Source organism: Hylobates moloch, unplaced genomic scaffold, assembly GCF_009828535.3.
Source record: "Hylobates moloch isolate HMO894 unplaced genomic scaffold, HMol_V3 SCAFFOLD_14, whole genome shotgun sequence".
NCBI classification, from domain to species: domain Eukaryota; kingdom Metazoa; phylum Chordata; class Mammalia; order Primates; family Hylobatidae; genus Hylobates; species Hylobates moloch.
This window is the reverse complement of record NW_026652289.1, coordinates 53,197,100-53,223,315: the sequence shown is the minus strand read 5'-3', so window position 1 is coordinate 53,223,315 and position 26,216 is coordinate 53,197,100. Positions and strand designations below refer to the sequence as shown.

General features: G+C 42.5%; 1 protein-coding gene across 3 annotated transcripts in view; it reads right to left on the bottom strand.

The window, feature by feature from the left end:
• SIN3A (SIN3 transcription regulator family member A) overlaps nt 1–26,216 on the bottom strand; it is an 87,015-nt gene that overhangs the window by 37,258 nt on the left and 23,541 nt on the right. For all 3 annotated transcript variants that reach the window (XM_032175793.2, XM_058427738.1, XM_032175792.2), the window contains exons 2-8: nt 22,915–23,136; nt 15,369–15,545; nt 6,816–6,922; nt 5,383–5,665; nt 4,108–4,359; nt 2,749–2,901; nt 2,448–2,603 (exon numbers count right to left, since the gene is read on the bottom strand). In XM_032175793.2, coding sequence (XP_032031684.1) covers nt 2,448–2,603; nt 2,749–2,901; nt 4,108–4,359; nt 5,383–5,665; nt 6,816–6,922; nt 15,369–15,545; nt 22,915–23,103 — 1,317 coding nt within the window. In that variant the 5' untranslated portion in view covers nt 23,104–23,136. The remainder of the gene's footprint in view (nt 1–2,447; nt 2,604–2,748; nt 2,902–4,107; nt 4,360–5,382; nt 5,666–6,815; nt 6,923–15,368; nt 15,546–22,914; nt 23,137–26,216) is intronic.

Genomic DNA, 26,216 nt, shown 5'->3' with positions numbered 1-26,216 from the left:
CTGTGACAAACTTTTAGAATATCCTTACTTTTTCTAGGGGCCCAAAGTAACTTCATTTAGCATCTAATGCCACTGTTTTGTTCTCCTACCAGTTGAGGGAGAAAAGGCTGTTTGTAAAAAGAGCTGGTGCACGTGGCCTGAAATTGACAGAAATCAATCTTCAACCCTGAATAATATTTCAATTAAAAATTTACTTAAAAAGCATAATTTGCTGGGCACGGTGGCTCACGCCTGTAATCCCAGCACTTCGGGAGGCCAAGGTGGGCAGATCATGAGGTCAAGAGATTGAGCCCATCCTGGCCAACATGGTGAAACCCCGTCTCTACTAAAAATACAAAAAAATTAGCTGGGCGTGGTGGTGTGCACCTGTGGTCCCAGCTACTCAGGAGGCTGAGACAGAAGAATCGCTTGAACCCAGGAGGTGGAGGTTGCAGTGAGCTGAGATCACGCCACTGCACTCCAGCCTGGGCAACAGAGTGAGACTCCATCTCAAAAACAAAAACAAAAACAAAAACAAAACAAAACAAAAAAAAGCACGCCAGCAATATCCACTAGGACTAATTTAATATTGTTCTTCTAAAGGGAACCAACAGGCCATGATATAATCCTGTCAGGCAAGAAGTTACTTTCAAAATCCACCACTTACTCTCTACGAAGAAATGCACAAACTTTGTGAGAAGTAGCACATTTACCTTGGCTATCTCAGAGTATACTTTCTTAAGAGCTGCAGCCTCTGCTTACACTGCCTATGGAGAAAGTAGGCGGAGAATTTTAAGCCCCCACTATATTCTTTCCACCTGTAGGTAATCAAGAGTGGGAGGACGTAAATCCAAGCATGGAGTGTATCTACTGAGCTGATTCTTGCTACCCATATAACTAATTCTCTTTACTGAAATGAAGAAATAGAAACCATTATTATGTTCAACTTGATTTCAAAAGAAGAAACCATGACAAACACTAATGAAAAGATTACTTCAAAAGTGTCAGTAACACCTAGTACGTCAGACCTTGTAGTCAGTCACTTACTATTCATCAGCCACCTCTTACTATTAGAAATTCCACAAACTTTTGTCATTATTTAATTCTGCAGACGTATCTATCTCTTCTATATTACATACTGCTTTGAAATTCACTGAAGAATTCAACATTCAATACATACAACTAGCCCTCTCCCTATCATAGCTGTGTTACATCAAAGAAGGGAGCAAGCTGAGCTTTCTGCAGGCAGACCATCGGTGTTAACTATAACAAAAAAAATAATGTAATGGATTACTAATAGGAGTTTAAGACTTCCCTCTGTTACAGCGCAAAGGTCCTGCCTTGGACATTAAGATGATACAGATAAGATCTGGTAACCCAACAAAGAACTATGAGCAGGACAGGGTTCTAGACCAAGGAGATCTCAAAAAACACACGCACTCTACTCACAAGAGGACCTCAGAGACCACTTATTTCTGAAATAATTCTCAACCTCAAGAATGTTCTTTAACACAAGGCAGATTTAAAGCATCAAAGAAGGGGCCAGGTGCGGTGGCTCATGCCTGTAATTCCAGCACTTTGGGAGACCGAGGCGGGTGGATCACCTGAGGTCAGGAGTTCAAGACCAGCCTGGCCAACATGGAGAAACCCCATCTCTACTAAAAATGCAAAAATTAGGTGGGCATGGTGGCACACGCCTGTAGTCCCAGTTACTCAGGAGGCTGAGGCAGGATAATTGCTTGAACCCAGGAGGCAGAGGTTGTAGTGAGCTGAGATCACACCACTGCACTCCAGCCTGGGCGACAGAGCAAGACTCCATCTCAAAAAAAAAGAAGGGAAAAAAATTTTAAGTATTGGAAATTCTTAGTAGCAACCAAAACATTAAAGAAATGACAGCTCATTGCGAAGGAGAGAGATAATAAAGAACTCAAAAAAGTACAGTAATCCAAGCAATCAATGTTATTCTAACACTCCTTTGCAAAGCCAGATAAACTTCGTACTGAGTTTCTGTGACACAATACTAATTTGCTCCAAATATCTCGGACCCAACCGTTAACACACTTAAGAACACATGACTGCTGGGCGTGGTGGCTCACGCCTGTAATCCCAGCACTTTGGGAGGCCGAGGCGGGCAGATCACGAGGTCAGGAGATCGAGACCATCCTGGCTAACACGGTGAAACCCCGTCTCTACTAAAAATAAAAAAAATACAACAAAAATCAGCCCAGTGTGGTGGCATGCGCCTGTAGTCCCAGCTACTCGGGAGGGCGAGACAGGAGAATCGCTTGAACACGGGAGGTGGAGGTTGCAGTGAGCCGAGATCACGCCACTGCACTCCAGCTTGGGCAACACAGCGAGACTTGGTCTCAAAAAAACAAAACAAAACAAAACACATGACCACCTCTAGAGTACCTCTCCATTAGTAATGCTTGTGAGTGTCAAAATGAGCAGCTGCTGCCCATTCTCACCTTAACTGGAGGGGTGGTTCCTGTAGGATGTCTGCGGATCTGGCAGCCATTCTGGCTGGGCCTCTGCGGCTTGTTGTTCAGTTGGGGCTTCTTGACAGTGCCTCCATGATCATTTCTCACAGAATCAACCTTCTCAGCAGTTGTTTTGCTTAAAAGCTGATTAAGACACATGAATGAGATTAACGCTTTTATCAAAGCAAACAAATATCATCTAGGAAAAGCCCCCTTCTGAGCAGTTTTCCAACTTATCTAAGATAATAATAGTAAATAGTTAATTCTTATATAAAAAAAAATAACATACCACGGAGCTGTTGGCATCTGGTAGGAATTGTCCAAACTCTGACAACAAATCTTCCTGGTTTTTAAAGAGACGAGCAACCTGGGCATACACCTCCTGCTCCGTCAATGCTGGAGTGTAGTTTCCTCCAGCTTCCTTGGCATTTCTCTGCTCTTTCTGAGGAATTGCAAATGAAAAGAGATCATTTGGGCTACTGTTTCGAGTCACTCATCTTTGCACACTTTGTGGAATCACTGTTATCTATTTAGGCTGCATGTAAGAAGAAAGTCTTTGTTCTTAGCACCCGTTCTGACCATAGACTTTCAAGTTGAGAAAAAAAAAAAGTGGAAGATGGTGGATGACAATTCCTTTCAAAACTATGGTAGTAAGTATTTTTGAGACGGAGTTTCACTCTTGTTGCTCAGGCTGGAGTACACTCGTCTCGGCCTCCCCAAGTGCTGGGATTACAGGCGTGAGACACCATGCCCGGCCTAGGGCAATAAATATTAATGCCCAGGGGACCACTACCAACTGACAAAACCTTAGAAATTTCTCCTCCTTCTACTGTAGATTAACTAGACTATATAAATCACCATCTAACTGTCCCAGATAAAACAGAGCCTCATTTCATGGGACAGTGACTAACAATCCTGGCTGAGGCCAGGTGTGGTGGCTCATGCCTGCAATCCCAGCACTTTGGGAGGTCACGGCGGGCGGATCACCTGAGGTCAGGAATTTGAGACCAGCCTGGCCAACATGTTGAAACCCCGTCTCTACTAAAAATACAAGAAATCACCTGAACCCGGGAGGTGGAGGCTGCAGTGAGCCGACACTGCGCCACTGCACTCCAGCATGGGCAAAAAGAGCAAAACTCTGTCTCAAAAAAAAAAAAAAAAAAAAAAAATCCTGACTGAATGTTGCAGGGCAATCAAGTCAGGCAAATAAAACTCACGCCTGCAATCCCAGCACTTTGGGAGGCTGAGGTGGGTGGATCACAAGGTGAGGAGTTCGAGACCAGCCCAGCCAACATAGTGAAATCTCGTTTCTACTAACAATACAAAAAATTAGCTGGGCGTGGTGGCAGGCACCTGTAATCCCAGCTACTAGGGAGGCTAAGGCAGGAATATCCCTTGAACCCGAGAGGTGGAGGTTGCAGTGAGCCGAGATCGCGCCACTATGCTCCAGCCTGGGTGACAGTGCAAGACTCTGTCTCAAAAAACAAACAAACAAACAAACAAACTGGCTTAATAAACATGTATGATAGTTTCTAACTGGTTAATTTCCAGTATGAATTAATGGACACAATAATGGTTACTTGTTACTGGACTAGATGCCCTAAGAGGGTGGCCTGGTTAAGACAGGCTGAATGGGCACTCTTCTTACCTGATATGTGTGCAAAATCTCCAGGAATGCTTTGTAGATGTCTGGTTGGCCCTGGAATCTGTTCTTGATCTTATTAACATAGTTGATGGCATGATTAAACTCCACAGGTTGATTGTTCTGCAAGGATGGGGCCGTTCCCAACGAGATTGTCACTGGTGTGTGAGGCTGGACCGGTGGAGAACGTGGGGATGCATACGGCGGAAGTGGGGGAGTCTGCTGACTGGCCGGAGTATGTGCTTGTAGTTGGGAGGGCTAAAAAGAAAAGAAATCTTTATTCTTTTCAGATGCATAGATGAGTTGATCCAAGGAAAGTTCAAACTAAAGAGAAACAAGGTGTCAACATATATCCTTTATTTACTCACTCAGGCCAGGCCATTTTAGTCCAACACAAATCATACTGGGCAGCAGTGGGAGTTGCAGGCGGTTCAAACATGCTGATACAAATATTTCAGTCTCACATTTTCTAAATAAAACCTTAAAACTGGAGCCATCTCCAATTACAGGGAAGAATTTTTCACATGCAATGTTTTAGCTTAGTAGCTCAACAAGTACACACAGAAAAAATCTCATTCTACATAGCCTTTTGATGTCAACACAAAGACAACAATTGTTGCAGTAGCTCCACATAAAAAAGTCTTCTATGCCAACTCCGTCCTGTAGAACTGAGATGATGGAAATGTCCTTTACTTGCACGGTCTTATACATAGCCACTAGCCACATGTGGTTACTGAGCACTTGAAAGCTAGTACAAATGAAAAACTGAATTTAATTTAAATAGTCCTATGTGGCTAGTGGCTACTGTGTCAGACAGTGTGGTTCTAGACCAAGAACATCCCATCTTCATCATCATCACTATCACTGTTCATTAGATCTTCTACTTAGCTTGATATACTCTAGTAAGTGAAATAACTTTCATGAAATAACCATGTGGGCAGCAGCATAATTTGATCATGATAAGATGATGGTTTCTATCTGTGCTGTCAACTACTACTACACAAAGTCACCACCTGTTGGGATGTTCATGGTTTTATAAGCAGAAACTGTAAAAAGAAAGACCTTGAAAGTTGTTGCTGTGTTGATTTAAATAGATATCTAAGTAAGTGGTGTGTAAATGTGAACCATGTCATAGTGAAGTTTTCATACTGTATTTTTCTATGACGAAATCTTTGTAACTTTGTTGCTCAGTAATCTAAGTCTTATATAAAGGGGAAACATCAAAGGAAGGTGCTCTCTAGGGATGCATTCATATTGATGCAATATTTTCCAAGTGCTCACCTTGCTGACTTTGGCAGCTGGGGGCTGAGGAGCTGGCTGGGCAGGAGCTGGGGCTGACTGGGCTGAAGGCTGGGAAGGATGTTGGGGTGGTGGTTGAGGCTGTGGCTGGATGCCATGGGTGGGAATCTGATGAACCTGGCCAGGAGTTGTCACATTCACCATGTCATTGGTTTGCACCTCAATTTTGTAGCCAGGGGGCAAGAAGGTGTTGAATCCCATTATCAGATCAGGGTGGCCTTTGAATAGCTGGGACACACGACTAATCACTCCTGGGGTGTCGATGCTGATAAAAAACAAAAAGAAAAGTGATAAACTGTAAGCTTGACAAACACCCTGTTAAAAAATTTCATGTTTTTTTTTCTTTTGAGACGGAGTCTCACTCTGTTGCCCAGGCTGGAGTGCAGTGGTGCAATCTTGGGATCTTGGCTCACTACAACCTCCACCTCCCGAGTTCAAGTGATTCTCCTGCCTCAGCCTCCCAAGTAGCTGGGATTACAGGTATGCACCACCACACCCGGCTAATTTTTGTATTTTTAGGAGAGGTGGGGTTTCACCATGTTGGCCAGGCTGGTCTCAAACTCCTGACCTCAGGTGATCCGCCCACCTTGGCCTCCCAAAGTGCTGGAATTACAGGCATGAGCCACCTCACTCAGCCAAAATTTCACTTTCTACTAGGTTTTCTCTAAACAGGAAACAGATAATCTACACATTTTGAAATTAACACACGAACTCTGTCTAAAGCCATTTAGTTTTAGACTCAAAGATACTTGGCCACAATTTTTTTTATTTTGAGACACAGTCTCATTCTGTCACCCAGGCTGGAGTGCAGTAGCACAATCTCGGCACACTGCAGCCTCTGCCTCCTGGGTTCAAGCAATTCTCCTGCCTCAGCCTCCCAAGTAGCTGGGATTACAGGCACCCGCCACCATGCCCAGCTAATTTTTGTAATGGTCAAAATCTTTAACAGAATATATGTTCATTGTAATAATCCTACCAAGCAGATACTCAGACGATATATATAAAGCTACATATCCCAAACAAGATTCACCCTTTGACATACCAGTAGACATCATTTCAGCACACATCTACATTGTTCAGATGAGTTACACTCTTACAACAGTGAACCATGCCAGAATATAAGGGTATCTAAACCAATTCAGAAACCAAGTAGCCTAAATCACTACCAGTGCTACTTCCCTGATTGAGACAAAGCGCTGGAAAAAATTTAGTTAAGAAAAATTTACCAGTAGGGATAAAAAAGTCTAGTGGCCATAATTTCCATCAATAAAGGAATGCATAAAATAAAGGCATGATTTTGAAAATTCAGCCATAAAAAGGAGCATCCTTTATCTTCCAGTAAATAAACTATATCCTCTTCCTTCCAAAATCAATATGCCAGATACAAAGCTTGAGTACAATCACACATCTTTTACCTCTGAGATTTAAATTCCTTCATGATGTCAAGGAAATCATTGTAGACCTGAGGCTGACTACCAAATTGCAGCTTCACCTGGTCAAGATAAGATAGCGCATCCTCCACCTGAGGCAGGGATAAATATCAAGGTTATAAAAAGAAAGTAAGCTCACAATTACAAAAAAAAAAAAAAAAACAAATTATTTATGCCTAAGTATGCTTAATGCAGTAAATGAAATAAAAATATATTAAATATATACTTAAAAGTTAGTATGGATACCAATAATAAACTCAAGCTTAAAATAATAATCAACTCATAAAATCTGTAGCCTTGCCTTGGAAAATTTTGAACAGAATGATCAGTGAAGAATAATTACAATGATACGTCATTTATTAATTCATTTCACAAGTATCTACTAAACTGCAACATGCCAGAGCCAATGTGAGTACCAAGGATTCAATGACAAATAATTTGTAGCCCCTCGTCTATAGACATTTGTTTGTATGTAGTCAGGAATCATAACACAGTGGGTAACCCGGTAATCACTCAATGCCTGGAGATGACATGGGAAGGACACGTCTTCCCCACCAAAAAAAGTGAGGCTCCCCTAGGAGGTAATGTATAAACTAAGACCTAAGATGAGTATAAGCTAGCAAAAGTGAAGACCAGTGAACAAAATCAAAGGCAGCAGCATGGGTAAAATCCTAGACAGGATACGATATGGGATATTTAGAAATCTGAAAACAGTTTAGTTTGGCTGGAGGATCTGTAGTGAAGACGAGCACTGGAAGGAAAAGTAACAAGATGAGATAGAAAAAAAAGTAGGATCTAGATTCTGAAAGGAAGACGAGGTATGCTACAGGAATAACTGGACAACTCATGTGAAAACAGTGGCTTGAATTATAGTACTGGCCCAGAACAACAGAGAGAACTGCACGGATAAAAAAGCTTTTTGGGTCGTAGAAGTGACAGGATTGGGGAACTGACTGAATAGAGGAGCTAAGGGAGAGCCAGCATTCAAAAGTGATCTGCCACAGAGCACTGTGAGGAAGAAGAGGCAAGAGTGACTCTCAGACTGATCAAAGCCCACATGCCACTGCATCCCGCACCCAGCGCTTACATCCTTCCACATCACCACCACACCCAAGAGAAAGCCTGAAGGGGATGCTAAAGGAGATAGAGCCAAGGTGAAGAACAACCCAGAGAAGATCTGCGAGGTTGTATGCTAAACCTACTCCTCCAAAGCCAGAGCCCAACCCTAAAAAGGCTGCAGGCCAGGCGCGGTGGCTGACATCTGTAATTCCAGCACCTTCGGAGGCAGAGGCGGGAGGATCATCTGAGGCCAGGAGTTCGACACCAGCCTGACCAACATGGAGAAACCCATCTCTACTAAAAACACAAAAATTAGCCAGGCGTGGTGGTGCATGTCTGTAATGCCAGCTACTCGGGAGGCTGACGCAGGGGAATCACTTGAACCCAGGAGGCGGTGGTTGCGGTGAGTCGAGATCATGCCATTGCACACCAGCCTGGGCAGCAAGAGTGAAACTCGGTCTCAGAAAAAAAAAAAAAAAAGTCCCCCGCAAAGGAGAGAGAGGAGGTACCCAAAGGGAAAAAGGAAAATGCTGACACTGGCAGAGAGGGGAATAACCTTGCAGGAAATGGAGATGCCAAAACAGACCAGGCACAGAAAGCTGAAGGTGCTGGAGATGCCAAGTGAAAAGTGTGCATTTTTGGTAACTGTGTACTTCTGGTAACTGTAAAGTTTGAACTATAAAGTTACGAAGTTTGTAAATTTTGAAATACCATTGCTGAAATCAAGCTTTATAAAAATGCAGAATTTTGTTTTGCTTTTTCTAAAGCAGTGTTGTTATAGCACACAGAACACTTCATTGTTGTTTTGGTGGGAAGGATCACAGGTCACTAATAGAATGTCTTTGAAGCTGGACTGACGTGGGGAAAACACCTTTCCCTTCTAGTTTTGAGAGACTTCCTCTTGACTTACAGAAGAAATTCCCTGACTTTATTTACTTATTTATTTAGAGACAGAGTTTTGCTATTGTTGCCCAGGCTGGAGTGCAGTGGTGTGATCTTGGCTCACTGTAACCTCTGCCTCCCGGGTTCAAGTGATTCTCTTGCCTTGGCCTCCTAAGTAGGTGGGGTTACAGGCACCCGCCACCATGCCCGGCTAATTTTTGTATTTTTAGTACAGACGGGATTTCACCACATTAGCCAGGCTGGTCTCGAACTCCTGACCACAAGTGATTGGCCAGCCTCAGCCTCCCAAAGTCCTGGGATTACAGGCGTGAACCACACACCCAGCCTAGATTCCCTGACTTTTGACACACATGGCCACCTTGGCACAAACACCTTGTGGGACGGAAAAACAAATTCATTTTTACATCCTGTTCTCCCTTCCCACCTTCACAGACCTAACTCCCTTTTACCCAGATACCTGTTGGGACCTAACCCCCAATAATTGGTTACCAGTGTGTCAGGCAGTCAAACTTTCCAGTGATGCCACTAAAATGGCAGCCCTCAAAAGAGACAGCAGTGGTTCCTTTTCTAGACTGTGGATCTTCAGATAAGTCCTGCCATTTTCATTTCACTTCCTGAAAATCAGGGTCGGCTTGTGAAAAGTTGTTAAACAACATGCTAAATGTGAAGTGTCAACCTTCACTCTAAACTTTCCCTGTTCAGAGCATCACATGAGACTTCACTGGGTTTTATAGTGGCTTTTTGTTTTTTTTGGTAGCTCATTGTTAAGGATTGTCCATGTTCTGCCTGAAATACCATGACTGTTTATGGAAAGTATCTTTAAAGCTGGATACAGTTTGGCTTGGGGAGAAAAAAAAGTGACCTATTACAAAGAAGAACAGGTTGGAAAGGCTAAGCTATGAGTCTGATTTAGGACAGAGATACCCAAAAGAAATCCCCACTAGGTGTTTCCTATTTACTCTGAGATATGTTAAGTTTTATTTTGGTGGTTTAATTGAAGCCTAAATATTTAAAATTATACAAAATATCAGGTTTAAGAAATTTCAGAAAGAAACATTTGATGTGATTTAAGCCAGTCTTTTTCTTTTTTGAGATGGGAGTCTCGTTTTGTCTCCCAGACTGGAGTATAATGGTGCAATCTCGGGTCACTGCAACTTCTGCCTCCTGGGTTCAAGTGATATCTCCTGTCTCAGCCTCCTGAGTAGCTGGGATTCCAGGCGCATGTCACTACATCCAACCAATTTTTTTGTATTTTTAGTAGAGATGAGATTTCACTATGTTGGCCAGGCTGGTCTTGAACTCCTGACCTCAACTGATCCGCCCGCCTCAGCCTCCCAATGTGCTGGGATTACAGGTGTGAGCCCACCACACCTGGCCAGGCGTAGATAAGTCTTTTGATTTGTTGCAAAATGGAACATTTACGTTCAAGTCAATCTAACTGGTGCTGTGGTCTGAAATGTGTCCCGCAAAATTCTTACATCGAAACTTAATCACCGATATGATGATATTAAGAAGTGAGGCCTTCAGAAAGTGATTGTACAGCCCTCATGAATGGGATTAGAGACCTTATAAAAGGGCTGGAGTGAACCAGTGTTAGTCCCTTCGGCCCTTCTCCCTTCCAGTGTGAGGACACACACTCAGGGACCATCTCGAAAAACAGAGTTCAGGCCCTCACCAGACACCAAACCAACTGGCACCTTGATTTTATTTTATTATTTATTTTATTTTATTATTATTATTATTTTTGAGATGAAGTCTTGCTCTTGTCTCCCAGGCTGGAGTCCAAAGGCGCAATCTCAGCTCAATGCAACCTCCGCCTCCCGGGTTCAAGCGATTCTCCTGCCTCAGCCTCTCCAGTAGCTGGGATTATAGGCGCCTGCCACCACGCCTGGCTAATTTTTGTATTATTAGTAGAGATGGGGTTTCACCATGTTGGGCAGGCTGGTCTCTATCTCCTGACCTCATGATCCACCCATCTCGGCCTCCCAACGTGCTGGGAGTACAGGCGTAAGCCACTCAGCGTGGCCTATTTATTTTGAGACATGGTCTCACTCTGTCACCCAGGCTGGAGTGCAGTGGCACAAATTCGGCTCACTGCAACTTCTGCCTCCTGAGTTCAAGCGATTCTTGTGCCTCAGCATCCAGAGTAGCTGGGATTACAGGTGCATGCCACCATGCCTGGCTCATTTTTTTGTATCTTCAGTAGTTTTACCATGTTGGCCAGGCTGGTCTTGAACTCCTGACCTCAAATGATCTGCCCGCCTCAGCCTCCCAAAGTGCTGGGATTATAGGCGTGAGCCACCGCACCCGGCCAGCACCTTGATTTTAGACTTCCTAGCCCCCAGAACTTCTCCAGAACTGTGAGAAATAAACTTCTATTATTTATACAGTCTCAGGTATTTTGTTATAGCAGCACTAATGGATTGAGACAAATGGCTGTTTTTTTTTTTTAGATGGAGTCTCGCTCTATCGCCCAGGCTGGAATGCAGTGGCGCGATCTCAGCTCACTGCAAGCTCTGCCTCCCGGGTTCACGCCATTCTCCTGCCTCAGCCTCCCAAGTAGCTGGGACTACAGGCGCCCGCCGCCATGCCCGGCTAATTTTTTTTGTATTTTTAGTAGAGACGGGGTTTCACCGTGTTAGCCAGGATGGTCTTGATCTCCTGACCTCATGATCTGCCCGCCTCAGCCTCTTAAAGTGCTAGGATTACAGGCGTGAGCCGCGCCCGGCCCCGAGACAAATGGCTCTTTAAGAGTTCTTCAGACTTACATTATGGCTGTGGTTAATCAGTGTTTCAGTGTTGCTAGAAATCAGATTGTATACTTGGTCAATACCCACTTGTTTGATGGTTAGTTTTTCTATACAAATATCATGACAATTTCTGCTGAAATTCAATGGACTACTTTAATTCATATTCTGAACTTTCCATACTAAAATGTTTCATTAATGACCAACTTAAGTGAACACAAAATGTATTAAGTTTGCAAAAGAAACCAAGACTTTGGAAGATATTTAAGAATAGCATGGATCATTACACAACAAAAGAACAGTTATCAATAAGACATGGTATGGTATAAGGTAACTACTGCAGAGAGGGAAAAAGTACAGAAACCCAAAAGAAAGCAATTATGTGTGATATGTGTATGTCTGAAACAAAAAGGTACTGAAGTCACAGCAAACCACTCTTTAAAAATTAGTTATAGGCCGGGTGCGGTGGCTCATGCCTATAATCCTAGTATTCTGGGAGGCCAAGGAGGGTGGATCCCTTGAGGCCAGGAGTTTGAGAGCAGCCTGGCTAAGATGGCAAACCCTGTCCTAGTAAAAAAAAAAAATACAAAAATTAGGCGTGGTGGTGCATGCCTGCAATCCCAGCTATTTGGGAGACTGAGGCATGAGAATCACTTGAACCCAGGTGGGGGAGGGTGCAGTGAGTTGAGATGGCGCCACTGCACTACAGCCTGGGCAACAGAGTGAGACTCTGTCTCAAAAAAAAAAAAAAAAAAGTAAAATAAAACTTATAGAATAATCCTATGCTTTAAAAACTCTGCATGACACTCATATAATAAATAAGACACCTACATGTAAAAATAGTGAGGAAATTCTCTCATCACCTAAAGCATAGTCCAACTCTTATATAAACTCTCTATAAATGCATGTATACAGTTCTAGGAAGCACAACTTAAAAAAAAAAAAAAAAAAACTTGGATGTAGTTATTTAGAAGCTACAGATTTAAGGAAGCACTTGGGGAGACTCTTAGACTCTGCTGATAAAGTTTCTTAGCTCACTTCAGCAGGGGTACTATTAAGGCCCTGAATCTCCTGAAGTCTACAATCTTGCTGGAGAGAAAAACACAAGCAACTGTAAAGATAACCTGCTAAATATGTACCAAATATCACTGCTGCTGATATTCAATAACTAAATAACACCAAACATGCCTCAAATCGTTCAAATCCCTTCTTGTCACCACCAATCTACCAAAGACAAAAAAAAAAACAGACAATGTTGAGGCTTGAAATAATGTGTAAGCACTCTCACTGAACGTTTCTTTTGTTTGTTTTTTCTGAGACGGAGTTTCACTCTTGTCGCCCAGACTTGAGTGCAGTGGTATGATCTCGGCTCACTGCAATCTCTGCCTCCTGGGTTCAAACGATTCTCCTGCCTCAGCCTCCTGAGTAGCTGGGATTACAGGCATGCGCCACCACGCCTGGCTCATTTTGTATTTTTAGTAGAGGCATGGTTTCATCACATTGGTCAGGCTGGTCTTGAACTCCTGACCTCAGGTGATCCACCCACCTTGGCCTCCCAAAGTGCATGGATTACAGGTGTAAGCCACCATGCCTGGCCTACATTATTGTAGAATATAAATGATTTATTGAAGTTGATTCAAATGCTTGTAATGCATTTAAGACTGATCCAAAAATGACAGGCAATGTGGGAATACTGAGTTACATGGAGGTACAAGAAGCATTTTACCTCTCCTCATTAGAAAGGAAATTCAACAAGTTATTTTATGTAGGAATATAGTCAAGAGCTTGTGACTAAAAGAACACAGCAAGAAATCCTAACTCTATCCATGACTCACTCTATAACCCCAAATCCAAAACCCTTCCTTGTTTCCTTGCCAGTTTCCGTAAAGCAAACAAAACATAATCCATATACTTATACCAAAGCGTCCTGTGAGGAAGGTGGGTAAAAACTGGTGTTGTGCTTGGATAGGGTTGATTGAAAAAGGCTATAGAAATACATATGTTTTTGTTAGTTTAATAAGCAAGTTTATAAGCTATTTTGCAACATTAAAGTATAACTACTGAATATATAGTGTTAATACAGAATTAAATCACACACAACCAAGTTAAAAAAAAATATTTTCAAGACTTAGTAAAGTGCTAAGCCTGCAGCAATAATACATTTTGGTACACAGCCATCACTCTACAAGAGACTGAAAATGTTTTAAAGGAAACATCAATATTCCTTATACACATTTTCCCAAAGACAGAATCCAGAGTGAAGCTTCAGGCCTAAAAAATCTGCACTCCCTTTAAAAGGCTATGCGTTAGTCAATATTACGTAAGCCAATATAGAGAGTAAATTTTACAAAATTACTCTAAATCACATAGCTTTGCTGTACTTTATAATATTTTGTAGCATTTAATACTCTTAGGCCAATATTAAACAAGTTCCCAAGAATCCACACCGACGAGGGCAGGGATCAAGAAAAACTAAAGTAAGTATCAGGGAAAACAGAAGAAACAACTATTTGGTGCATATGGATGTGTCCTTAGAGGGTTTATTTCTCATTCCTGCCTGCAAGCAACATAAGTAGGTTGCTATAACCAAATGAAGATTTAACATCTCTTCAGAGTTCCTCCATTTATTATTTCCTGAACTTAATTTTATATAAATGTAAAATTAGAAAAATTGAAACCTGAACACTTGCTGCAACAATCACATATTTTGAAAAGTAACATTCAAGTGGTCAGAGATACAAGGTTAGCTGGCAACACAAGCTTCACTTCTCCAGGGATGCCTCATGAATTTCAAAGCATAAGGCCGGGCGCGGTGGATCACACTTGTAATCCCAGCACTTTGGGAGGCCGAGGCGAGTGGATCACGAGGTCAGGAGATCGAGACCAGGGTGAAACCCCGTCTCTACTAAAAATACAAAAAATTAGCCGGGCGTGGTGGCGGGCGCCTGTAGTCCCAGCTACTCGGAGAGGCTGAGGCAGGAGAATGGCGTGAACCCGGGAGGCGGAGCTTGCAGTGAGCCGAGATTGCGCCACTGCACTCCAGCCTGGGTGACAGAGCGAGACTCCGTCTCAAAAAAAAAAAAAAAGAAAACCTACCACACATACTCAGCAGAAAATATGAAAACACTGATAATTCATTCACAGTTACAGTTTTCCCTAAACTTTATAAAGATTCCCCCCAAAAATGAGCATGTGTTTTACTAAGAATGGACTTGATGATGTGAGTCAATTCAACTATTCATAAACAGGAATAAAAAGATAAAGGTAATAAGAACATTACAGGCATGAGCTGGGCATAGTGGCTCGCACCCGTAATCCCAACACTTTCGAAGGCCAAGGTGGGAGAATCACTTGAGGACAGTAGTTTGAGACCAGCCCGGGCAACATAGTGAGACCCCCATCTCTGAAACTAAAAACTAAAAAAAAAAATTTTTAAGAATTTAAAAAGATTGAACTGTAAGACATATTACTGGGCCAATTTACTGTACAAACCTGTAGCCAATGATATATGTGCTCAATAGAGAGTTCAAAAGGAAGCAACCAATGAATTTTAAGGTTTATTTTGTATTAAAATGGCCCCACAATCCTGATAACATTTGAGTGACATGCATTCATACAGTCCACAAACATTTGAGTATATTCTTCTCTGGATCAGGCACTGATGCCAAGATAGGAAACAAGCAAATTTCACAAAACAAAAACAGTAAAACTTGTGATTCGACAGCTAGTGTCTCAGGTTAGAAGTTGTACCACCAAAACCAACAAGCTGCAACCAGTATTTCCTGCTAAAGATAAATTTTTTGACCCAAGAAAAAGAGCTGAATACCACCTTCAGCCTCTGAAATTGCTGCTGTCCCTGCACTGGTGCAACTGGTGGGGCTGGATGAGAATGACTCTGGACCACCTGGCCTCCATGGGGCTGCACCGCTGTTGGGTGATGATGGCTGCTATGAACTGCTGCTATGGCGGGCCCATGACTGCCGGAGCTCTGTGGCATGGCTGAAACCTGGGGTGAACAAAATACAGACAGGAAACTTCAAGGCTTGTACATTCTTCCCCAAATGAGTATAAATAACTAACACAAATGCACAACGATAATTAACTGGAAACCCAAATTTCTGCTGGGCGTGATGGCTCATACCTATCTCACCTACATGGGAAGATCGCCTGAACTCAGGAGTTCAAGGCTGCAGTGAGCTATGATCATGCCACTGCACTCCAGCTTGGGCCACAGAGTGAGACCATGTCTCTAAAAAGAGAAAAGAAAGGCTGGGCAACATAGTGACACACCATCTCCACAAAAAATAAAAACTTGGCCAGGCGTGGCGACATGCACCTGTGGTCCCACCTACTCTAGAGGCTAAAGGAGGAGGATTGCTTGAGTCCAGGAGTTCAAGGCTGCAGTGAGGTGTGATCACACCACTGCTCTCTGGCCCGGGTGACAGAGTGAGACCGTCTCTAAAAAAAGAAAGAAAAGAGAAAGAAACCCAAATTTTCCACAAAAGGAACTGGTTAAATAAATTACAGCCCACCAAAGTTATAACTAAATTATTTGTAGCTATTAAAAATTATATAGCCGGGCACGGTGGCTCCCGCCTGTAATCCCAGCACTTTGAGAGGCCAATGCAGGCGGATCACGAGGTCAGGAGATCAAGACCATCCTGGCTAGCACGGTGAAACCCCGTCTCTACTAAAAATACAAAAAATTAGCCAAGCGTGTTGGCAGGCGCCTATAGTCCCAGCTACTCCAGAGGCTGAGGCAGGAGAATAGCGTGAACCCAGGAGGCGGAGCTTGCAGTAAGACAAGATTGTGCCAATGCAATCCAGCCTGGGCGACAGAGTGAGACTCCATTTCAAAAAAAAAAAAAAAAAATTAGATATATATATATATGTATATATATATATATATGGTTTATCTGGGAACAGTATCTCACACCTATAACCAGCACTTTGGGAGGCCCAGGCAGATGGATCACTTGAGTTCAGGAACTCGAGACCAGCCTGGCCAACATGGTAAGACCCTGTCTCTACTAAAAATACCAAAAAAAGTTAGCTGGACGTGGTAACAGGCATCTGTAATCCCAGCTACTGAGAGGCTGAGGCACAGTGATCACTTGAACCTGGGAGGTGGAGGCTGCAGTGAGCTGAGATCATGCCACTGCATTCCAACCTACAAAACAGAGCAAGACTCTGTCTCCAAAAAGAAGAAAAAAAAATTATATAGTTTATCTCAAACTATCTGTGGTAAAGGGTGAGTTTTTTTCTTAAAATTCCAATCCATCAGGGACCACAACTTTTATAAAAATCCAATAAAAATAAATTACCATGAAAGTGAAATAAAAAATACATAAACCCGCCGGGCATGGTGGCTCACGCCTGTAATCCCAGCACTTTAGGAGGCCAAGGCAGGCAGATCACCTGAGGTTGGGAGTTCTCGAGACCAGCCTGACCAACATAGAGAAACCCCATCTCTACTGAAAATACAATATTAGACAGACGTGGTGGTGCATGCCTGTAATCCCAGCTATTCAGGAGGCTGAGGCAGGAGAATCGCTTGAACCAGGGAGGTGGAGGTTGCGGTGAGCTGAGATCATGCCATTGCACTCCAGCCTTGGCAACAAGAGTGAAACTCCATCCCAAAAAACAAAACAACAAAAATACATAAACCTGTAATTTTTTTTTTCTTACCTTTTTATTGAGACAGGGTCCCGCTCTCTCACCCAGATTGGAGTGCAGTGGTACAATCATGGCTCACTGCAGCCTTGACCTCCCCAGGCTCAGATGATCCTCCCACCTCAGCTTCCCGAGTAGCTGGGACTACAGGCATGTACCACCATGCCTGGTTAATTGTCATGCTTTTTGTAGAAACAGGGTTTCACCATGTTGCCCAGGCTGATCTCGAACTCTTGGGTATGGAGTCCACCTGCCTTGGCCTCCCAAAGTGCTGGGGTTATAGACATAAGCCACTGTGCCCAGCCTGTAACTTTCATTACTGGATTTTACAAATAAAAAATGACCATGTCCAATTGCTCTAATAGTTTCTAAACACTCTCAATTTCTATACTTATGCCATTACAAACTAGTAACAAAGGATACAGATTAGCCATTTTTAAGCCACACTTTCAACAATGATATAAATGGATATATTTGAATCTGAAAAAAAATGTTCATAATCCACAAGTTGAATGTATTCATGTACTGTACATAAACTTCTAAATAATTTTTTAAAGCACATTACACTGGGTGACAGAGAAAGACCCTGTCTCAAAAAAATAATAAAAGTACATTACAAAGCAGTATGATAAAAAGATTTTAAACCTTAGACAATATATAGCAAAATGTTGGCATTTAATCTTGTGGTTATAGAATGAAAGATGACTCTTAATTTGTTTCTTTTTGTTTTTGAAAGTCTCACTCTATCGCCCAGGCTGGAGTGCAGTAGCACAATTTCGGCTCACTGCAACCTCTGCCTTCCAGGTTCAAGTGATTCTCCTGCCTTAGCCTCCTGAGTAGCTGGGATTACAGGTGCCTGCCACCATGCCCAGCGACTTTTTGTATTTTTAGTAGAGACAGGTTTCACCATGCTGGTTAGACTGGTGTCGAACTCCTGACCTCAAATGATCCACCTGTCTTGGGCTCCCAAAGTGCTGGGATTACAGGTGTGAGCCACCGTGCCTGGCCTACTTCGCTTATTTTGCTTATCTTGATTTGCTACGAGCATTGTATCTAATGTAAAATAAATTTTTTTCCCCAAATTGTTGATGGTTTGGCCTCAAACAAATGTCTTTTCTATTCTTTTATCTCAATCTTTCTCCTGTCCTCTTATAAGTCTGAGGAAATAAAAGCCAAAACCACTTTCCTTCTGTATCTATTGCAAGAAATGCTATAAAAATTTTTTCAGAACTTTTTTCCTTTTTCAGAACTGCTGATCACCACAGAAGACGACAATCTGTCCAAATATAAGGAGACTAAATAACATGAAACTTTCTTTCTCTAAACAATGTTAAGTTTTATACCACAATTTAAGAGAGAATAAAACTTTTTTTCAAATCCTCACGTTTATAAAAATTATCCTGGAGGGAGATGAAGAAATGAGGGAGAGGGAGAAACCAAGCGACTATGCATAAATCCACAGAAACAATACAAGGCATATTAAGAGTAAAAAAGAAACTATTTAGACAATTCTAAAAGCTCTAATGTACCTCAAAGATGTGCTAGTATTCTGAGCTTCTGTATTCCAACATGCATGTTTTTTACAGGGTTTACAGGCTTTCACTAGACTGACGTATACAAACACATTATAGTTTCCATTCGGAAGAAATATAACTATCTCAAATGTAGAAAACAGTTATTAAGCTGTTTAGATAATGAAAGTAATCACCCAAGCTAAACAAGCAACTTTTTTTTCTTCCAAGTCCTAAAAGATGCCATCTGTTGGCAGTCTTCTGACTGCTGCCCCAACCCCACAGGAAGGGATTAGACAGCTTCAAGGGGAGTCTTGAGGAAGAGTGACACCTAAGGAATCACCATTTCCTACTTCAGCTGCATTCCCTCTTCTTTATACTTTTAGACTAAATTCCTAGAAATGGAATTGCCAGGTCAAAAACTAGCAAAAGAATCTGACACAAACTGCCAAATCGCTCAAAAAAGATTACCTCAGTTTATATTCCCAGTACCAGCCGTACATTTTTAAGGTCACTAACAAATGAGGTTGAAGGCCTCTCCAGACCAGTCATATGCTGAAGTAGAAAGATATCCACTATATATTAAATGAAAAGAGCAAACAACACAACAGTATGTAATGTATGATCCAAATTGTACAAAAAGAAAAGCGGAAAGGCCAGGCGAGGTGGCTCATGCCTGTAATCCCAGCACTTTGGGAGGCTGAGGCGGGCAGATCACTTGAGTCCAGGAGTTCAAGACCAGCCTGGGCAACATGGCGAAACTCTGTCTCTATAGAAAAAATACAAAAATTAGCCAGGTGTGGTGGCATGCACCTGTAGTCCCAACACTGAGGTGCGAGGATTGCTTGAGCCCAGGATGTGAAGGGTGCAGTGAGCTGAGATCATGTCACAGCATTCCAGCCTGGGCGAGAGTGTGACTCTGTCTCAAAAAAAAAAGTAAATTTAGATAGCTAGATAGGTTGATATAGATATGCTTGTATATGCATACAAAACTGGATACCCAAGAAACTCACCAGTGGGAGAAAATCTGAGGGGTGACAGAAAACAAGTCATTTTATATCCTTTTTTAAAAAAGAAATCAAAGTGTGGCAGGGCACAGTGGCTCACATCTGTAATCCCAGCACTTTGGGAGGTCAAGGCGGGCAGATCACTCGAAACCAGGAATTTAAGACCAGCCTGGCCAACATGGCAAAACCCTGTCTCTACTAAAAATACAAAAATTAGGCGGGCATGGTGGGGTGCGCCTGTAATCCCAGCTACTCGAGAGGCTGGGGCACGAGAATCACTTGAACCTAGGAGCCAGAGGTTGCAGTGAGCCAAGATCACACCACTGCACTCCAGTTGGGGCGACAGACTGAGACACTATCTCAAAAAAATAAAATGAGGCCGGCTGCAGTGGCTCACACCTGTAATCCCAGCACTTTGGAAGGCAGAGACAGGCGGATCACCTGAGGTCGAGACCAGCCTGGCCAGCATAGCAAAACCCCACCTCTACTAAAAATATAAAAATTAGCTGGGCGTGGTGGTGCACGCCTGTAATCCCAGCTACTCGGGAGGCTGAGGCAAGAGAATCGCTTCAACCTAGAAGGCAGAGGCTGCAGTGAGCCAAGACTGAACCACTGCACTCCAACCTGGGCAACAGACAGAGACTCTGTCTCAAAAATAAATAAATAAATAAAATAGGCTAGGCGTGGTGGCTCACGCCTGTAATCCTGGTACTTTGGAAGGCCAAGAGGGGCGGATCACCTGAGGTCAGGAGTTCAAGACCAGTCTGGCCCACATGGCGAAACCCCATCTCTACTAAAAATGCAAAAAATTAGCCAGGGATGGCAGCAGGTGCATGTAATCCCAGCTACTCGGGAGGCTGAGGCAGGAGAATCGCTTAAGCCCAGGAGGCGGAGGTTGCAGTGGGCCGAGATCGCACCACTGCACTCCAGCTTGGGTGATAAGAGCGAAACTCCGTCTCAAAAAAAATAATAAATAAATGAATAAAATAAAAAATTTAAAAACTGAAGTGATATATTACTTTAGTAATAAAAACGGGCAAAAACCAAATTTCTTCACTTCTACAAAACAGAGTAACAGACGAATGATCAGTGTTGGTCAGGACATAGAACAGGAATATACACTGCTTGGGGGAACTTGCTAAAGATGCATATACCCTTCGACACAGCAATCCCTTTCATAGGTACTTGACAAACTCTTGTATGTCCTCAAATCTGCTGACTAGTTTGCAACAGGATAAGGAGTTTGCACCACAATGTAAACCAACTATGGTAGACCCGTGAATAACACGGGTTTTTGTTTTGTTTTTAAGGAGACAGGGTCTTGCACTGTTGTCCAGTCTGAAGTATAGTTTCTTGATCACAGCTCACTGCAGCCTTGACTTCCTGGGCTTGAGCAATCCTCTCACCTCAGTCTCCTGGGTGGCTAGGACTACAGATGCACACCACTATGCCTGGCTAATTTTTTATTTATTTTTTCAAATTAATTAATTAATTCTTTCTTTTTGAGACAAGTTCACACTCTGTCACCCACGCTGGGTGCGGTAGCATATTCACTGGAGCCTCGACCTCCCAGGCTCAAATGATTCTCCCACCTCGGCCTCCCAAGTAGCTAGGAACACACGTGTGCACCATTACACCCTGCTAATCTTTGTTTATTTTTAGGAGAGACGGGGCTTGCTATGTTGCCCAGGCTGATCTCTAACTCCTGGGCTCAGGCAATCCTCATGCTTCCAACTTCCCCAGGTGTTGGGATTATGGGTGCGAGCCACTGCACTCAGCAACAACACAAGTCCACTTACATGTGGATTTTCTCCCACCTCTGCCACCCCTGAGATGGCCAGACTAACCCTTCCTCTTCTTTCTCCCTCCTCCTCAGCCTCCTCAATGTGAAGACAAGGATGAAGACCTTTATGATGATCCACTTCCACTTAATAAATAGTAGATATATTTTCTCTTATGATTTTCTTAGTATTTTGTTTCTAGATTATTTTAAGAATATAGCATATGACAAATATACAAAATACATGCTAATCAACCATTTATGTTAACGGTAAAGCTTCTGGACAACAATAGGCTATTTGTATTTAAGTTTTAGGGGAGTCAAAAATTATACATGGGCCAGACGCAGTGGCTCAGACTTGTAATCCCAGCTCTTTGGGAGGCTGGCGGGGGGAGGATAGCTTTGGGCCAAGAGTTTAGGACCAGCCTGAGCAACATAGCAACACCTCATCTCAACAAAAATCATAAAAATTAGCCAGGCATGGTGGTGCGCACCTGTAGTCCTAGCTACTAGGGAGGCTGGGGCACGGGAGGACTGCTTGAGCCCAAGAGTTTGAGGCTGCAGTGAGTCATGATCGCACCACTGCACCCCCAACAGGGGCCACAGAGCAAGACACTATCTCCTAAAAAAAAAAAAAAGAAAAAAGAAAAAGGAAAAAAGTTATACATGTATTTTTGACTGCATGGGGGGCAGTCAGTGCCTCAACCCCTACACTGTCCAAGAGTCAGCCATATTTCACTATAATGATGTTTAATTCAGCTGTCTTTTTAAAAAATAAATAGCAAAACTGTCTTAGTAAGTGCATTGATTTAAATTCTGGCACAAGCTTCTTATTTTGTCATGAACTAGCACTGAGTGCACTAAGAGAATATCAGAATGTTCACAGCAGCATCTTTGTAAAAGCAAAAACCTGGAAACAGCCCAATAGTCCAACAGTAGAATTGACAAATAAATTGAGTATATGCATATAATTTACGCTAGAGTGAAAATGGTGGAATTACAGCGATCTATAAAAATATGGGATTTTTAAAACAAAGTGAGTCAAAGAAGAAAATGTTTCCATGTATATAAAAGTTCAAAAATACCGAAACTAAACAATTATGTTAGATTTTTTTTAAGTAAATAAAGTCAAGGGAATGATAAATACAAAGTTTAGATTAGTGGCTACCTCTGAAGGGAGGGAAAAGAAGGGAGCACAGTGGGATACACAGGGAACTTCAAAGGTCATGACAACATTCTTTTTTTAAAAACTTGTATGGTGAGTACACAGTTATTTTTTTTTTTTTTTACCTTACACACTCAACAATTTTTAATATCTAACACAGTATTAAAAAAAGTTTTATAATTGCCTAAAATCACTACTCCTCTTCCCTCATTCTAGTCCCTTGGTTGGCTCCAGCTTACCTGGTAGCTGGGTGTTACAGAGTACTGAATTCCTGTAGCTGACTGCATGGTCTCAGACACTGCTTCATACACAGGAGGGGCAGGGGCAAGCACCCGGTGCTGGTGAGGAAAAGCCTCTGTGCTGCCAGGGATCCGACGCTGCTGGGCTGCATACACCGGTGACTCCTGGTCATCCAAACGCCGCTTCATTCTGTGCTCATGCTCAGGGATGCACTACAAAACCTGCAGAAACCAAAAGCAATACCATGCAAGTCAATTCTCACTCCAGTATGATGTACGCAACTTAGGACCAGTCACCCAAGTTTAGTAAAAGCTTGACTCCCAGAACTGATCATCTATTTCATCTTAGTGATGAAGTTTAAGTGCATGTGGGCATACCACCCCCTACCACAGTGAACAAATTATAACTGAAAAAGACAAACATTTAAATAACATAGTTTTAATTAATTTGGTACTATGAAGTTGAAAAATAGGCTCCAATGTAAAAATATAAACACTACCTTTTTTCCCTTTATTCTCTAGTTCTCTCCTCAAATGCTATCACTCCTAATACTAATTACATATCCACATGCTGCAAAAATATTCAAGTGCTTCTTTTTTTTTTTTTGAGACGGAGTCTTGCTCTGTCACCCAGGCTGAGTGCAGTGGCGCCATCTCGGCTCACTGCAAGCTCCGCCTCCCAGGTTGACGCCATTCTCTCCTGCCTCAGCCTCCCGAGGAGCTGGGACTACAGGCGCCCGCCACCACACCCAGCTACTTTTTTTGCATTTTTAGTAGAGACGGGGTTTCACCACGTTACAATCGAGCAGGATGGTCTCGATCTCCTGACCCTGTGATCCGTCCACCTCGGCTTCCCAAAGTGCCGGGATTACAGGCGTAAGCCACCGCGCGCCCGGCCTCAAGTGCTTCTTCTTAAATCCTCTCAAAACCCACTACTATAATTGTGGTCTAATTTAAAATTTGTTTCAACAATTATGATGGTATCATGGAAAGAATACTGTGCCAGGAAGGGGAAGACAAAGATTCTAGACTTGCCAATTTAAGATGCTACATAATTTCAACAAGTTCCTCATTCCATGTGAATTTCAGTTTCTCCAACTATAAAATAAGAAAGTTGGAACAGATCACTCCTAAGTTTTCTTCTGGTTCTAACAGTTATAAGAAGAGATTCTCTTAGCTTAATAATACCTCTGTGGGAGACAATTTCCTTCCTGCAGGACACAAAAAGTCTACCAACATTTGGCCCAGGAATCTACTTGGGTCTTCAGAGCTTTTCCGTATCAGTATCACTAACACAAGCATAAAACACCATCAGTGAGAAAGAATGCATCAGCCATCCAAAGAAAAAAGGCCCCACCACTTTTCCAGTTCCAAAAAATCTCTTATTTACCACTGCTATGGAAAGAAGATAAAAACTACAGTACTAGTGGGAGATTTGGCAAGCCACCCCCTCATCTGAAATACGGTAAGTTAAAAAAAAAAAAAAAAAAAAACTTTACCTAATTCATAAGTCTACCCAAGATCTTTTCTTCATCCTCTGGGAGCACACAAGCCCTGAAGGGAAAGTAGTCTTTACAAGGACTCTCCATGGCTGTTTCACCTTTTCTTTGTCCTCTCTATAGTCCTCAATCCGCCTGCCACTCTAATTCTTAGCTCTGAAATCCTGTCTCAGGTTTTTCTCACATTTCACATACCTAAGTGGGACCCTGACACAGCAGCACAACCAATTAATTTGCAAGCTGGCCACTTTTATCTTTTTGTAAACTCAAGCCACAAATATGCTCTCTGTGGCCTATGTAACTTCAGACTAAGTCTCTCAGCTTTGTGTGTGATAATATGTGGAACTCAGTTAAATGGAGTTGAGAATGTTTCTGACAGCTGCTGAGGACAAATAATTTAAAATGTCTTAGCTAGTGATGCTTTCCTAGGTTTTTCTAGTATGAAGGCCATGTTTAGCTTAGTATTCGAAAACCTTTTAGACATATTAAGAAGTTGAGAATATAGATTTATGCATGCTATTTGATATCTGAAGAGCCATTAATCAACTACGAACACTAAACCTCAGCGTGTTTTGGGATGAGAAACTGAGTCTAATCACAGGTAGAGTAAAATGTCTTTTTGGCTATTTCTTATATACGTTCATGACTTTCAGTGGTTTGGTCTTGCGTTCTATTGTTTTAAAACTGATGCTTAACTCATCTGAGATTAACCTCTGTAACCAAAAATGAAGTCAATACTTTATTGGCCAGATGCAGTGGCTCACACCTGTAATCCCAGCACTTTGGGAGGCTGAGGCAGGCAGATCACCTAAGGTTGGGAGTTCAGGACCAGCCTGGCCAACATGGTGAAACGCTGTCTCCAGTAAAAATACAAAAATTAGCCAGGCGTGACGGCGCACACCTGTAAAACCTGCTACTTGGGAGGCTGAGGCACAACAATCGCTAGAATCCAGGAGGCAGAGGTTGCAGTGAGGGGAGGTCCCATCACTGCACTCCAGCCTGGGCAACAGACTGAGACTGTCTCAAAAAAAAAAAAAAAAAATTATAGAAATGTTATGATAAGGCAGCACTGGGTTTTTAAAAAAAAAGCTTTATAGGCTGGTCGCAGTGGCTCACACCTGTAATCCCAGCACTTTGGAAGGCCGAGGTGGGTGATCACCTGAGGTCAAGAGTTCGAGGTCAGCCAGGCTAACATGGTGAAACCCCATCTCTACTAAAAATACAAAATTAGCTGGGCATGATGGCACGCATCTGTAATCCTGGCTACTCGGGAGGCTGAGACGGGAGAATCGCTTGAACCTGGGAGGCGGAGGTTGTGAGCAAATTCGCACCACTGCACTCCAAGCTGGGCGACAGCGTGACTCTGTCTCAAAAAACAACAACAAAAAAAACTTTATAAATAATAAGCCAAAATCAGATGTGAAGAGCACGGCACGACCATAGAAAAAACACTAGAGTACCTTTTAAGAACGGGATTCTGTTGGATGGGAGAATGTTTGAGGGCAAAAAATAAAAACAAAAAAGAATTGGATTCTACTCGAAACTCTACCATGAAGCTTTCTAATTTTGGCCCTGTTTTCAAACAGGGGCAAAAGGAGGGGATCAGCCTACATTAGTGATTTCCAAATGCTGGTTTATGAACCAGTCTATAAGGAAAAAGAAGATTGCAGTGAGATTTTCATAGATTAAGTATTACAGTACTATGGTTTATTCAGATATCATACCCTATCTTTTGGCTGTTAAAATATCGTTTCTTTCATAAAGTGATTGGGATTTCATATGGTACTTAACTTCATCCACCTC